Below are 12934 nucleotides of genomic sequence, written 5' to 3'. Positions count from 1 at the left end.
AAGTTTCAAGCTCTGGCGTCTCTCCATTCTTTGACAGCCTTTCCCCTCCAGTCGTCACGTCCATTGATACTCCTCTGTTTCAAGCTACGAACGCGCCTTGGGCAATTACATCCGTCATGGCCAACGCCTCACGAGAGGGCACCAAGGCCACTATCAATCGCCAGACTACCGTCCCCTTCCACTTGAAGCTCTTCTATCGGGTGAACTCGTACCACTCGCTCTCCGAATATAGTCTTCCCGAGCCTTCGCGTCGCAATGGTCCAGTCAGTGGGCCAAATGCCATTCGCGCCCAATCACCTCCGTCAACTGCGGCCTCACTTCCTCCACACCTCGAAATCTACACATGGCAGTCATGCACACTACGCGAACTCTCTCAGCTTCTCACTTCTGCACTTCCGTCATTACTGCCCGATCCTCCCGTGGGCACTCGTCTTTGCTTCCGCTTGGTCTATCCGGACGCGCGCAATGCAGCGATGATGGGACCCGATGCGCGCGGGCGATACCAGACTCGAGACCTGGGAAGTGTGATCGTGGCGCCTCGCGACAGTCCATACCGCGGCGATGAAGATGCAGATCCACGCACAGAGACTCGGCCTCGAGCGGGATCCTTGCGATTCCAGGGGTCAGACGCGGACAAAGCTCTGCAGGACGCACGGTTCATTGTTGGAGATTACATCGAATGTGCGATCCTGCCGCCTCTAGAAGATGGTTCCGTTGCGCCCATTGTCCGCAGCAATCCTGGTCCCCCTCCACCCGTGGGAGGTGGTATGCGTGCATTCCGCGACAATGGCTATGGGGGACGGGGACCTCGGGGTGGTCACCGTGGTGGTGATCGTGGAGGACCCCCGGCTCTTCCTATGGGGGATTGGAAGAGGGGAGAGAGATTGCCTGAAGGAGCTCCTCGGGGTGGAGGTCGACGAGGCTGGGCGCCCTACTAATCAGCCGCCTGGAGGGCGAGGGTCATGGATGAGGAATGCAGCAAATGAGTTTTACTCTCAATGCCGATCCGCTTTGACATATCCTCGGACAATTACACAAGTCAACAAACCCGATCATGGGTAACTTTGAGTCAACATTAAACTCCTCCTTTCTCTGTGAACCTAACATCTGGGCGAACGAAGATAGCAAATCAATGCGGTATATGTAAGCTCATAGTAGGGTACAAAAAAAAGTCAACTGTGAGACGCACGTAGCACTTGTTGAAGATAGAGACCTCAGTTCATGCTCCCCAGTGCTATTGCTCTCAATCTCGAGCCTGAAGGCGCATAGTCGCCGGATCAACGTTCCACCTGGCCAAGAGGAACTATTCATTTCCTACCACTCAGCGATCGTGTCACCCTTGCGCTTGCCCCGAAGATCATATTTGCCCTGCACGTCATTAGTCAAAAAGCACCTTCCACGTCCACAATCTGCTGTTCAGGACTTCGGGCAGATTGAAGAGAGTATCCTGCGTACCTCGGTCTTCAACGCAAGCCAGGTCAAAGCGCCAGGGATGACGGCCATGTAGAGAACCGACAGCCAGGCATGGCGGGGAGTCCAGCGGAAGTACTTGTAACGGTTGGCGTTGAGCTCTGTAAAGATCGGGTCAGCGGTTGCTGGATCAGAGGCATGGCGGCGCAGATGTGAGGTCATGCCACGAAGGCACAACATTGATCATCCCATTTCATGTCTAATGAGAGCGCAGTCGCAAGCGAGTTGTCTTTGGATGTCTGCGAGTCGCACATCTGGGAGAGAGTACAGATCGGTCGGAGATGGGGTCAGGTACCGTAGTATTTCTGGAGGGCCGGGTCAAGGACCAGAGCTAATTCAATTGATCAGCTTGAGAATCTTCGCAAAGTCGCCCTGGTTCTGGTCATATCAGGACTTACACTTGCTAGGACCAGCCATGATTGTGGTGTGATTTGGAGCGTATCTACGGCGTCGCTATTGCTTGCAGCCGGAAAGCGATCAGAGGTTCAATATCACGTGATTCGACCATCGTGCGAGACACGTCACATGACTCAGCAACAAATGACCTAACCACGCATAGATAAGGTATTTACTTACTGATCTTGATTGTCATCTGTCTTGATTTGGAGTCTTTTACTGGTTCGAAAGTTTGATCTTTGCAAAACACCGACTCAAGATACAGATGACTACGTATTATGCCATATGGAAGACTGTGTAGTCGTACAATGGAACTTGCGAGGGGCGGTTAATGCCCGGCGTACTCCTGTATGTCTCTGGGCACTTAAAAAAGTACAGGCTCGTTTCAAAATGATTCACTTACCCCCATCTGATGAAATGATCCAACTTGGTATATCACTGAAGCACCAACCCCGAAAACACGAGAAATCACATAGAGGCCGAGAATTTACCCTCCACTTGCTCCACCTTGGCAACGGCCTTCTTGTAGCCCTCGGATCCTTCCAGTCGTTGGACATAAGCAAGAAGAAGAGGATATTTGGCTTTCTGCTCCTCATCCTTCAAGAGACGTCCACTGCCAGCGATCACGGGGAAGCTGAGCAGAATATCTGCTGCAGTCAGCTCCTTACCGCAAATGTAGGGACCACCCTCTGGAGCGGTCTTCAACTGCTCTTCCAAGAACGCCAGGTTGCTGTTGATATTGCGAGTCAGGAACGACGCTTCCACTTGCGAGGCCACAAGGCCCGTGATGGGGCGCAGGAAGAAGGGTGGTGAATTTCGAACAGCTGTGTCTGACATTTAGCGCAAATTCACGACTCTCAACGTCTCAAGTCAGGACAAGGCAGTCGTTGCCTGTCTAGATGATGAGCGAATTCTGCGGCTTACCGTCATTGACCAGGGACATGACCAGGTACGGCATGAGCGTGCCTTCAACATAGTGCATGTAATAGCGGTAACGTAACCATTCCTCGCGCTCTCCACCGGGCTGGTTCTCACGACCTGCTTGGTAGCGCTCGGGGACGAGCGACGGTTGCGTGTCGCCGAAATGATCGCAGAGGTACTCAACAATGGCACCAGACTCGGCCAGAACGAGAGGCTTCTCGGCTCCTGGAGCCTCGATGGTGACCACAGGGGACTTGCCAAGCGGGTGCACCTTTTTCAACTCCGAAGGCGCCAACTTGTCGGCGCGTCGCTTGTATGTTTTCAGCTCATAGTTGAGCTTGAGTTCCTCAAGGAGCCAAAGGATACGATGGCTTCGGGACTGTTCGAGCCTACGCGCGTTTCAGGGTGTGAGTGCATCTTCAGCTTGTCTGTTGTGTCACAGCAGAAGCGCCTTGATCCATACCAGTAGAGGGTAATTTTGCAACCTTTGTTGTAATCGGTCATTGTGTCGGGCGGTTGGACCTTTCTGAAGTTCCACGTGAGAATGGAACTTTACCCGCGGACTCGTGTCTCTGGGCAAACGTGGGCCTTTTAACTACTACTACAGCCCCGACTCCCGACTCCCCTGAAGGCAGGTCAGGCGGCCCACTTGAGCGATCTCGTACTGCACTACAACATTGAATCTGGTGGTAGTGCTCCATGATCGCTGGTCCTCTCATTTACATTTCCACCGTTTGTCGGTCGCGCCGTTCATCATCAGCGAGTCGGCTTGACCCGGCTGTGGTGGGTGAGTGAGGAATTGGGTGGATGCATGATGTCAATGGCCCGAGGCTCGATTGCTTGGGATATCGCCGAGATCCCAGCCACCACCACTCTTCAGCCTTTTTCATTCACGTGAAACGCAGCTGTGGAATCTGCAGAGCTTAATTTAGCTTCAAGGATGAATTTCTTCTGCAGCTTCAACTGGTCGAGGGGTTTGGCTGACTTGAGACCTCTCGAACAATTGACGCATCGAGAAACCAATACCTCCAGTTGAGCCTGCGACATCTCGATGATGTGGGTCATTCATTCCCCAATCTTGCTCGGTAGTGAAAGACAGCGGCCGCCGTTTGACTGCAAGTTCAGGCTACTACGCCGGTGTTGGCCCGAGGTTGAATTGACATTTCTATTGATTTGGCTTGCGGTCTACGGCAATCTCACAAGCCTTTTCTTATGCTAAACCCCATTTGGCCTGAACGCCCCGGGCAAATCAATGGGGCTTGTTGACGAGTCAAGATCTCACAATTGCAGGCATTCGCATGTGTAAGGTCGTCGATCTTGACAAGAGGAACACACGCTGCGCCTCTTTGAACGACAAGGATGATCGGCGACGACACTCATTAGACCGAATAATGGCAGCAAAGGAAGCCTTGACAAGATGATGAGCTCTGTTGAGATGGGAGTCCACCACGATCGACCCCGCTTTCTGGTAGGATGAGATGATCGCCGGAGCAAGAACCGAGGTCCAGCCCGTCCGAAAGCGCGATCACAATGGCGGACGGTCTCTTCAATATTTCGGGCAATTAGGTGAGACGAAACTCGCGATTGAGACTTGCCAATAGCTGCCTATGCTTTCAACAGAGCATGCAAGACAGCTCGCAGATGCTACTCGACAATGCCGACAAGTTCATGCAGCATTGAAATTCCGGAGTCCTACGAGACTCTGAATTTCCCTGATGTGAAGATATCTCATCATCCTGGCGGTACTTCGACTGCTACCCCGGTCGTGATTCTTACCTTGAACCGGCCTGAGAAGTACAATGCGTTCACGTCGGAGATGGCCAATAGTCTGACAGAGGCTTACAATATTTTCAACGTGGACTCGCGTGTCAAAATGGTTGTTTTAACAGGAGCAGGCAGGATGTTTTGCGCGGGATCGGATCTCGATGTTGGCTTTGGGGATGGTCAAGGGAGTGCCGTTGAGTTCCGTGATATGTCAGTGGTGCCGTGAGCCGTACTGTCTCTTGTACAGACGTGGTCCCAGTCGTGTGTAGCGCCAGCACTAAGACCTACTCTTCTGATCAGTGGCGGTCGAGTTGCTTTGGCGATGCATCGGTGTCACAAACCTACCATTGCCGCCCTTCAAGGCTCGGCAGTGGGCGTCGGCATGACGATGACTCTACCAGCTGCAGTTCGGTATGCATTACAGCATCTGTCCTTGATAGCTAAAATAACGGGACACATCTAACGTTCGCGCAGCATATGCCACGAGAAGAGCAAGTACGGCTTCGTCTTCACTCGACGCGGACTCACCATCGAGTCGTGCGCTTCGTATTTTCTTCCTCGCTTGGTGGGATACTCGCGTGCGATGCATCTGATTACCACCGGTGCGGTTTATCCCCCGTCGAGGAAGTATTTCGGAGACCTCTTTACTGAGGTGCTCCCCGACTCGGACCAAGTTTTAATCCGCGCGTTGGAAATGGCCGAGGACATGGCCAAAAATGTCAGCCCTCTGGCGTCGTCAATGAGTCGCGCGCTGATGTGGCGGGGTCCAGGCTCCCCCGAAGAGGCTCACCTGCTTGAGTCGCGTATCTTTCATCATATGGTCGGTCAGAAGTAAGTGACTAGAGTCCACGCACTGATGAACCTGCCGGGCTATCGCTAATGGCCCGTTGAAGAGACTACAAGGAAGGCGTAAATGCTTTCCTTGAGAAGCGATCACCGAGATTCGAGGTCGACCCTGGGGAGAAGAGCGCCCCCAGTTACCCGTGGTGGCCATCAACGGACATTGCTCTGGGTCCTATAGTCTTGAAACCCTCTAAGCTGTGAATCTTGACGGTCGCGTCAATTTCCATATCTCCGTGGTGGCTGCTCAGCTTGCCGTCAGCACTGTCGTCCGAGGAGATAGTCAACTAGAACATCAGGAGCGATATCAACTTGTTCTTCATGGTGCCTATGTACGTTTCGCCCAAAGCATCTCCTTCTAGTGGTAAGAAAAGCAAGTGATCCCGTCATCTCTGTTCAAGGAATTGGATTTGGTCGGACTTTGAATCTTTTATGGTACCTGCGATGGACACAGACACGCCGGGTACATGTGATCCGAATGGATTGTAGAAGCTTGTATTCAGGCCGGGTATCGGTGCAACAGGCGTGTTCCGATCATTTCCCAGACTTGTTCATGGCAAGTGATCGTATCATTCGCCTCAGGGATCCGACCATGAACTTACAGTAGGACTATTCGTGACTTCCACGGTGTAGTGAGTACTGAATACCAAGGTAGGTAACCTATAGCATCGCGGTGAGCCTCTCGGCTTCTGAGAGCGATCAAGCCTGTGGCCCCTAGTGATCAGCCGCCGTCGGTAGACTAACTGACTAGCTATTTCGGCTGCGACATGAGACATCCCAATTGAGATACGGTGGTTGATACCGATGCATGTATACTCTCCAGGGGAAAAAGACGAACGTCTTTGAGAGTGTCGTGAAAACAGGGCTGAAACATCAACAGTCTAATCCGGGGTATCGATCTGCAAAAGTTACGCTACATGATGGTCTCGTGTTCGCCGGCCCACCACGTCAACCCTCACTCCCAGTCTCTCCAACTCAGCAGCATCCAACACCCCCCGCCCATCAAACACCCACTTGGGCTCAACCATGTTGTACGCAATGCGTGGCCATTCGACCATCTCGGCCGCCAGAGGAAGCATTGCTACAGGGCGGCAATCCTTGCAATCTTCAGGACAGGGCTCTTGAGGTTGGAGGTGGTACGTAACACCCGCATGACTCCAAGTCTCCGGCTTGTATCCGGCGCGAGCTCGCCTGGTCTCTTGTACACCTATCTTCTCCGTGATAGATGGCCCCAACTTTCTCTCGCGTTGCATTGAAGCAGGTCCCGTCGATGTGTCGCGGGACGGAGTATTCCGAAACTGGTCGCAGTCGGTCACCACCAGCACCGCATGGGCTTGAGAGCAAGCCATGTAGGGATCTGGGTAGATCTTCACTATTTGACTCGGTACCTCTTTGGAGCAAACTGCCTTTAACTCGTGTTCGATCTGTTCTGAGCGGCAATAGGGATCGAAGATAGCAATCTCAGCCGGTCGCTCCTGCAGCAAGACCTGAACTACCCCGACCGCTAGGGATTCGCGCGTATCACCCGTGTTCTTCTTGAAAGCAAATCCAAGAATGGCCAATTTTCGGCGAACCAGGTTGCCGTCAAATCGGTCAATGATCTTCCGAGAGAAACGGTCACGCTGTCGCTCGTTCATGGTGTTGACTTGCCGCCAGTAATGAGCAACATCATCCAAGCCCAACGACTCGGCCAGATAGGCGAGACTCGCAATGTCCTTGCGAAAACATGACCCACCGAAGCCCAATCCTGCTTTGAGAAATTTGGGTCCAATACGGTCATCCATTCCGATTGCTTTGGCGACTTGGCTCACATCTGCGCCAGTCTTCTCGCAAATCGCGCTGATTGAATTTATGCTGCTGATACGCTGAGCAAGCATGGCGTTGGCTACGAGCTTGGCCAATTCCGACGACCAGGCGTCGGTCTCAATGATGCGTGCGCGAGGTACCCACGTTTCGTAGAGACGAGCCAGAACCTGAGCCGCACGACGTCCACCAGGAGTTGGAGCAGATCCGATCAGTACACGATCCGGCGCTGTGAGATTCTCAATGGCTGTGCCTTCGGCGAGAAACTCGGGATTAGAGAGCACCTCGAATGGCACATTTGGCCGATGGATCGCTAACTAAGCAGATGTATGAGTGAGTGAGAGTACTTTCTCATATGACAATACGGGGTGTATCTTACCAGCTTGCGCACCCGCTCTGCTGTGCCTCCAGGTACGGTGCTCTTCTCTACGATGATAGCACCGGGTTTCGCATGAGTTGCCACATCGCGCATAGCGCCATCAAAAGCCGTCATGTTGGTGGCGCATCCAGCGCCGACGCCAAACGTCTTCGTTGGCGTGTTGACTGCCATGAGAATGATATCTGCCTGGGAAATCGCTCGAGCAGAGTCGCACGTGAAGAACAAGTTTTTGCCGCGGATGATTTGACCGGGCTCGTTCTGAAGCCCAGTTCGACAGCTGATCTCAGCACCGTCACGAACGATGCGCACTACTGTTTCCAGGCCAGGCTCATGAACTGGTAAGTGCAGGGATCTCCATTGTTGAATCCGAAGCGGATCTCGGTCGAGTACCTCGATCACTACCGATGGATGGTGGAGAGCCAGAATAGCGGCTGTAGGGGTACCTGTCGCATTTCGATTATCTGAGTCAGGCTCCTGACGTGTTTTGAAAGCTTGCACGGCCCACTCAACGATGGCACATACCAACATAGCCTGCCCCGACAACGCAGATATTCTTCACCACTGTTTCAAGTGGTCCTGTCTCGCTCAAATCGCGTGACTGCGGAAATGAGGCAAACTTGATCTCGTCGTCCTGCGATGGACGAAACAACGGACTGCCACTTGGCGTGGTGGGACCAGTCTCGCAGAAAAGGCTGCCCTCGGACGCGGATGGAGAAGACGAGAAGACTTCCATGGCAATTTCGTCGCTAGACATTGCGACGGAGATATCTCCCTTGGCCGTAAGAGGATGGTAATGTCAACCCTTGAGGTCTTTTTGTCGGTCGGAGTAAGCTGGGCTGAGAGGAGAACAGCAATCTGATCGTTGATGTACTCACTCACTCGACTTTGCCTCTTGCCCCCTGTCTGGCGCAAAGTAAGATCGTTCTTGATACCGCGGGGGACTGGAAGGCTTAGAAAAAGAAAAGGGCTTGTGTGAGGACTAGCTCCACCCTGGATGTGCGAGATGATCAAGGGCAATAGATGCTCATTGCTTTTGACTCCGTCAAAGATGCCGGCAAATACACAGGTTTCCTCGCACAAGAAATTAGACGGCGTCGTCTGTCGAGTCTCGGCACGCCTTTCTCCAAATGACACGCTCCTCATGACCTGCAATCCTTATCTGCCCCTCCCACGCCTGCGTTGCCGTTTACTCCTGTCCGATGCTGTATGCGGCACCATGTCAAAGCGATCACGACGATACCGTGAATGAATACTACCGAAAGGTCCACTCGAGAGCGCATCGTTGGGGCACGCGCGGATTCGCGCATCTCCACTGGCTGTAGAGCTGAAGAAGCCTTTTTCCACCGGCGCCGCAGGATACTTACTATGCACGACCATCTCACAGGGCGATCTCTAAGATTTTGGCCACCTGGAGCTTGAAGTCGGGTACCACCAGATGCAGCACTTTACCGCAAGATTCGTATGCACGCTGCATGTACTCGAGACTTTCCAAGAATGCACTTGCCCCTTTCAAAGCCTCGTGAGGTTTTGTGGTTGCGCTGCTGTCGAGCCCTCTCGACGGGTGAATTCGGCACGTGCAGCGATCTCCCATCCTGTCAGCCAACCACATCCCACCCAGCCGCACTCAAGCTCTATACACTTCAACCCTCTTTCAACCTTTCCAATAAACGCCATGCGAGGAGCCCGTGCCCCATCGTGGCCTATCCCGAAGCAGCTTCAACGCAGATGGCAATGTGAAGGAAGGGATATGGTGAACATGACTGTCTCCAGGATGGAGCAGAGAACCACATGAACCATTGTCAGGTTGGTGATGGGCTTCCAGCGTGACCAACTCCCTTACACGCTTTCACGATCAATCATACGAGAGTCCATTCTTCACCGGTTTCCTGTCGCATGTAGGAGGTAGTGACTCATAGTTCCTCCTTCTCCTTCGCCTCCTTCTCTCTTCTTTTGTTTTTTTCTCCCCTTCATGTATGATGCAACGTCTTCTTGACCGTCATGGCCGAGATCTCACCACTCATAGCGGCCTTCCAACCGAGCCATGATCAATTTCCCAACGTGCTTCGTGGAAAAAAGGTCCTTCTTGCGACGGAGTCATGGGGCCCGGTCAATGGAGTGAGCCGCACAACTCGCAGCTTGGTGGAATACCTTCGCAATCATGGCGTCGATCTCATCGTGGTGGCACCTCACTTCAAGGGAGACTCGGAAAAGCCAAACCTCCCGTGGGAGTATCGTCTCCCAGGATGCGCACTACCATACAATCCAGACTTGACCGTGGTATATCCGTTTCAGATTCATGAGGTGTATCAGCAGACATTTGAACCCGATCTCATCTACCTCGCGAGTCCCGCATCACTCGGCTTCCAGATGCTACTACAGATCCGCCAACTGCGATCACCTCCGCCAGTGCTACTCAATTTTCAAACGGATCTGTCGGCCTATTCAGAGGTTATGCTACCAACTCCACTCGATCAATTCGGAGTCTGGCTACTGGCCACTGTCCAAGGGTTTCTGTTTCGAACAAGAGCGATTCATACGATTTTTTATCCCTGCTCAGCGATTCGAAGCTATCTCGAACGCGCGGGTGCGCCGGCTGATCGCCTGGTGCAGTTAGGTCGTGGCGTTGACACGACGTGCTTCAATCCAAAGCATCGTGACGACAAGCTCCGCCGAGAAATCGCACCAAATGGGGAGATTATTCTCATCACTGTATGCCGAATTGCTCCAGAGAAGGGGTTTGAGTTTCTCGCACAGGTGGCCACACGCTTGGCCGCTGAAAAGGTGCCTTTCAAACTAGTCATTGTTGGAGGTAATCGAAACCCAGCAGTCGAGCAGCAGGTTCAGCGCTTGTTCAACGGAGTTCGAGAGTACGTGATTTTCACTGGATTTCTCACTGGAGCTCCTCTGGCTCGTGCCTACGCATCAGCGGACGTGTTTTTGCACTGCTCCATCACCGAGACCTTTGGCCTAGTCGTGCTAGAAGGCATGGCGAGTGGCCTTCCGGTAATCGCACGCGATCAGGGGGGACCATCTGACATCATCCGTCACGACCAGACGGGGTATTTGGTCAATCCTCGAGATCTCAATGCCTTCACAGACTTGACGCGCGAAGTGGCGCAAGATTCACAACTACGTACAAGACTCGCTTTATCTGCTCGTCAGTACGCCGATGATACCACATGGGAGAAGATCAATCGCCGAGCGGCCTGGCAGATTGCGGATGCCCTCACACGGAACGATCAAGAGTCACATGGTACACATCCGGTATCACGGCCTGGAGTTCTCGCTTCCATTCTGGAACACATCTGCCTCGGATTGGCGGTGGGCACGGTGTACTTTATGTGGTTGATCGCGGTAGTCCCGCTTATTGTCCACGGTCATCGCTTTATTCCTCGAGCATGGCAAGTGCTACGCAATCAGTTTCAATCCACTCGGCCGCTGCGAGGTTGAGCCTCGGTGAGACAGGAAACTGCCTCGAATTGGGGGCGCCCATTACTACATGAGCCCACACATCTTCTTTGTTATTGTGCTTGATCTTCATATGACCTGGAAACGACATCGGTCTTTTTCTGCCTTGAATACTTCCATGTTACGTCATTGATCTTTATGATTCCCACGAACTTTGATATGATACTTAATTGGTGTTCACACAACTCTCAATGGAAAGAATGTATACTTGTGTCCAAAGTTACCTTTCACGAAGCAATTCCAATCACACCAAGCTTCCAATATTCCTTCCTGCACCTTGAACCCTTCCTCATAGCCTGACTGGAGCAGTATCGGGCTTGACCAGGACATGTCCCTCCGTGACCAAGGAATTGGCACAAGAGCGCCCGCCCACAAAATCCGACAAATTCGACAAAGTGACAGTCGCAATCTCCGTCAACGCCTCGCGGGTGAAGAATCCCTGATGTCCACAGATCAACACATTCGGAAACGTCAATAAACGCATCAAGACATCGTCCTCGATAATCTCGCCCGAATGATCATTATAAAAGAGCTCGCTTTCTGCTTCGTAGACATCCAGCGCCACTCCGCCCAACTGGTGCGTCTTGAGGGCCTCGATCACGGCCGCGGTATCGATCAGTCCTCCCCGCGAGGTATTCACCAACATCGCCCCGGGCTTCATCCGCGCCAACGTCGTACCATTCATCAGATGTCGCGTCCCTTCAGTCAAGGGACAATGCAAACTGACCACATGACTCTCTTGTAACAGCGTATCCAACTCGACCAACGTGCCCAGCTCCGAAGTGAACTCGGGTCCCGCATACGGATCATACGCTAGGATCCGACACCCAAACCCGCGGAAGATCTTGGCCGCCGCTAGACCGATGCGTCCCACGCCCACGATCCCCACCGTCTTCCCATGCAGCGTCATGCCCAGCAATCCCTCGATGTTGAAGTTACTCTCTCGCACGCGGTTATACGCCCGGTGCGTTTTGCGGTTCAGCGTCTGTACCAGAGTGACTGCGAACTCGGCCACGGCCTCGGGAGAGTAAGCGGGGACATTGGCGACGAAGAGGCCGAGGGTTTCGGCCGTGAGGAGGTCGACGTGGTTGAATCCTGCGCAGCGGAGGAGGATGGCACGTACGCCGCCGGCATGGAGAGCGCGGAGGACGGGCTCGTCGAGGGTGTCGTTGACGAAGACGCAGACTGCATCGCAGGAGTGTGCTAGGGGCGCTGTCTCTTCAGAGAGGGAGAATGTGTGGTAGTCGATTGTGCAGAGATCTGCGAATCGTGTGGATGAAACTTTGTCAAAGTAGGTGCGATCGTAGGCTTTGGCACTGAAGACGGCGAGTTTCATGATGGAGAGGGGCAATTGTCGGACAGGTTCGAAATCATGCAAATACTATGGAATATGGACAGGAATCGTACGGACGCCCGCGCCAAGGGTGCGGGGGAAGAGATCAAGGCCTGGTTGCAGACGATGATTGAAGCTTCGAAAGGAGAGAGTTTGCGCAGAACCTGTATCGGAGTTGACCAGGATGAAGCTGATGGACGAATCGGAACTGTAATCAGGGCTACTGTGTTGAACTTTGACTTGTAGATACATTCCAGGGCGTCCACTATTGAAGATAAGAATTTGTTTCTGGCTCGATATGACATACATACATCAGAGATCAGACGTTCAATCCACTCCAACTCGCGACTGTACTGGAATTGGTCGGGTTGTACAGGGGCGCAAAGTCATGACGACATGACGGGAACGGTTGGAGAGGGGAGTCGTGGTCAGTGCCATCATCGAGACGACTTAACCTTCTTCTTCTGTGGTGCAAGCAGCTGTACAGCCTATCATGATGGACACGAGACGAGCTGGATGTACGGGATGTCTTGGACAGCTGACAATCGGCCCATTGATTC

General features: G+C 53.0%; 7 protein-coding genes across 7 annotated transcripts; 3 read left to right on the top strand and 4 right to left on the bottom strand.

The window, feature by feature from the left end:
- Nucleotides 1-116: 116 nt before the first annotated feature.
- Nucleotides 117-938, top strand: N7539_002302 (SAP18 family protein; the record flags this gene model as incomplete). The annotated part of the gene is made up of 1 exon (XM_056931905.1): nucleotides 117-938. The coding sequence occupies one exon, from the start codon at nucleotides 117-119 to the stop codon at nucleotides 936-938; it is 822 nt and encodes a 273-aa protein (XP_056791864.1).
- A 376-nt stretch (nucleotides 939-1314) lies between these two features.
- On the bottom strand, nucleotides 1315-1887 carry N7539_002301 (uncharacterized protein; the record flags this gene model as incomplete). Its single annotated transcript, XM_056931904.1, has 4 exons — nucleotides 1315-1368; nucleotides 1456-1571; nucleotides 1766-1801; nucleotides 1869-1887. The coding sequence occupies 4 exons, from the start codon at nucleotides 1885-1887 to the stop codon at nucleotides 1315-1317; spliced, it is 225 nt and encodes a 74-aa protein (XP_056791863.1).
- Nucleotides 1888-2334: 447 nt separating this feature from the next.
- N7539_002300 (glutathione S-transferase) lies at nucleotides 2335-3291 on the bottom strand (the record flags this gene model as incomplete). Its single annotated transcript, XM_056931903.1, has 3 exons — nucleotides 2335-2690; nucleotides 2791-3176; nucleotides 3251-3291. 3 exons carry the CDS (start codon nucleotides 3289-3291, stop codon nucleotides 2335-2337), a joined length of 783 nt encoding a protein of 260 aa, XP_056791862.1.
- A 1150-nt stretch (nucleotides 3292-4441) lies between these two features.
- Nucleotides 4442-5595, top strand: N7539_002299 (Enoyl-CoA hydratase AKT3-1; the record flags this gene model as incomplete). Its single annotated transcript, XM_056931902.1, has 4 exons — nucleotides 4442-4773; nucleotides 4852-4962; nucleotides 5026-5382; nucleotides 5445-5595. The coding sequence occupies 4 exons, from the start codon at nucleotides 4442-4444 to the stop codon at nucleotides 5593-5595; spliced, it is 951 nt and encodes a 316-aa protein (XP_056791861.1).
- Nucleotides 5596-6299: 704 nt separating this feature from the next.
- ugd1 (UDP-glucose dehydrogenase) lies at nucleotides 6300-8327 on the bottom strand (the record flags this gene model as incomplete). Its single annotated transcript, XM_056931901.1, has 3 exons — nucleotides 6300-7511; nucleotides 7574-8016; nucleotides 8096-8327. 3 exons carry the CDS (start codon nucleotides 8325-8327, stop codon nucleotides 6300-6302), a joined length of 1887 nt encoding a protein of 628 aa, XP_056791860.1.
- Nucleotides 8328-9571: 1244 nt separating this feature from the next.
- N7539_002297 (glycosyltransferase family 4 protein) lies at nucleotides 9572-11023 on the top strand (the record flags this gene model as incomplete). The annotated part of the gene is made up of 1 exon (XM_056931900.1): nucleotides 9572-11023. The coding sequence occupies one exon, from the start codon at nucleotides 9572-9574 to the stop codon at nucleotides 11021-11023; it is 1452 nt and encodes a 483-aa protein (XP_056791859.1).
- A 307-nt stretch (nucleotides 11024-11330) lies between these two features.
- Nucleotides 11331-12377, bottom strand: N7539_002296 (2-hydroxyacid dehydrogenase; the record flags this gene model as incomplete). Its single annotated transcript, XM_056931899.1, has 1 exon — nucleotides 11331-12377. One exon carries the CDS (start codon nucleotides 12375-12377, stop codon nucleotides 11331-11333), a length of 1047 nt encoding a protein of 348 aa, XP_056791858.1.
- Nucleotides 12378-12934: the final 557 nt, after the last annotated feature.

This window comes from Penicillium diatomitis (assembly GCF_028827545.1).
Source record: "Penicillium diatomitis strain IBT 30728 chromosome Unknown utg000003l_segment0_segment0, whole genome shotgun sequence".
NCBI lineage: Eukaryota > Fungi > Ascomycota > Eurotiomycetes > Eurotiales > Aspergillaceae > Penicillium > Penicillium diatomitis.
Note: the sequence above shows the minus strand (reverse complement) of the source record. Positions and strands in the feature narration are given on the sequence as shown.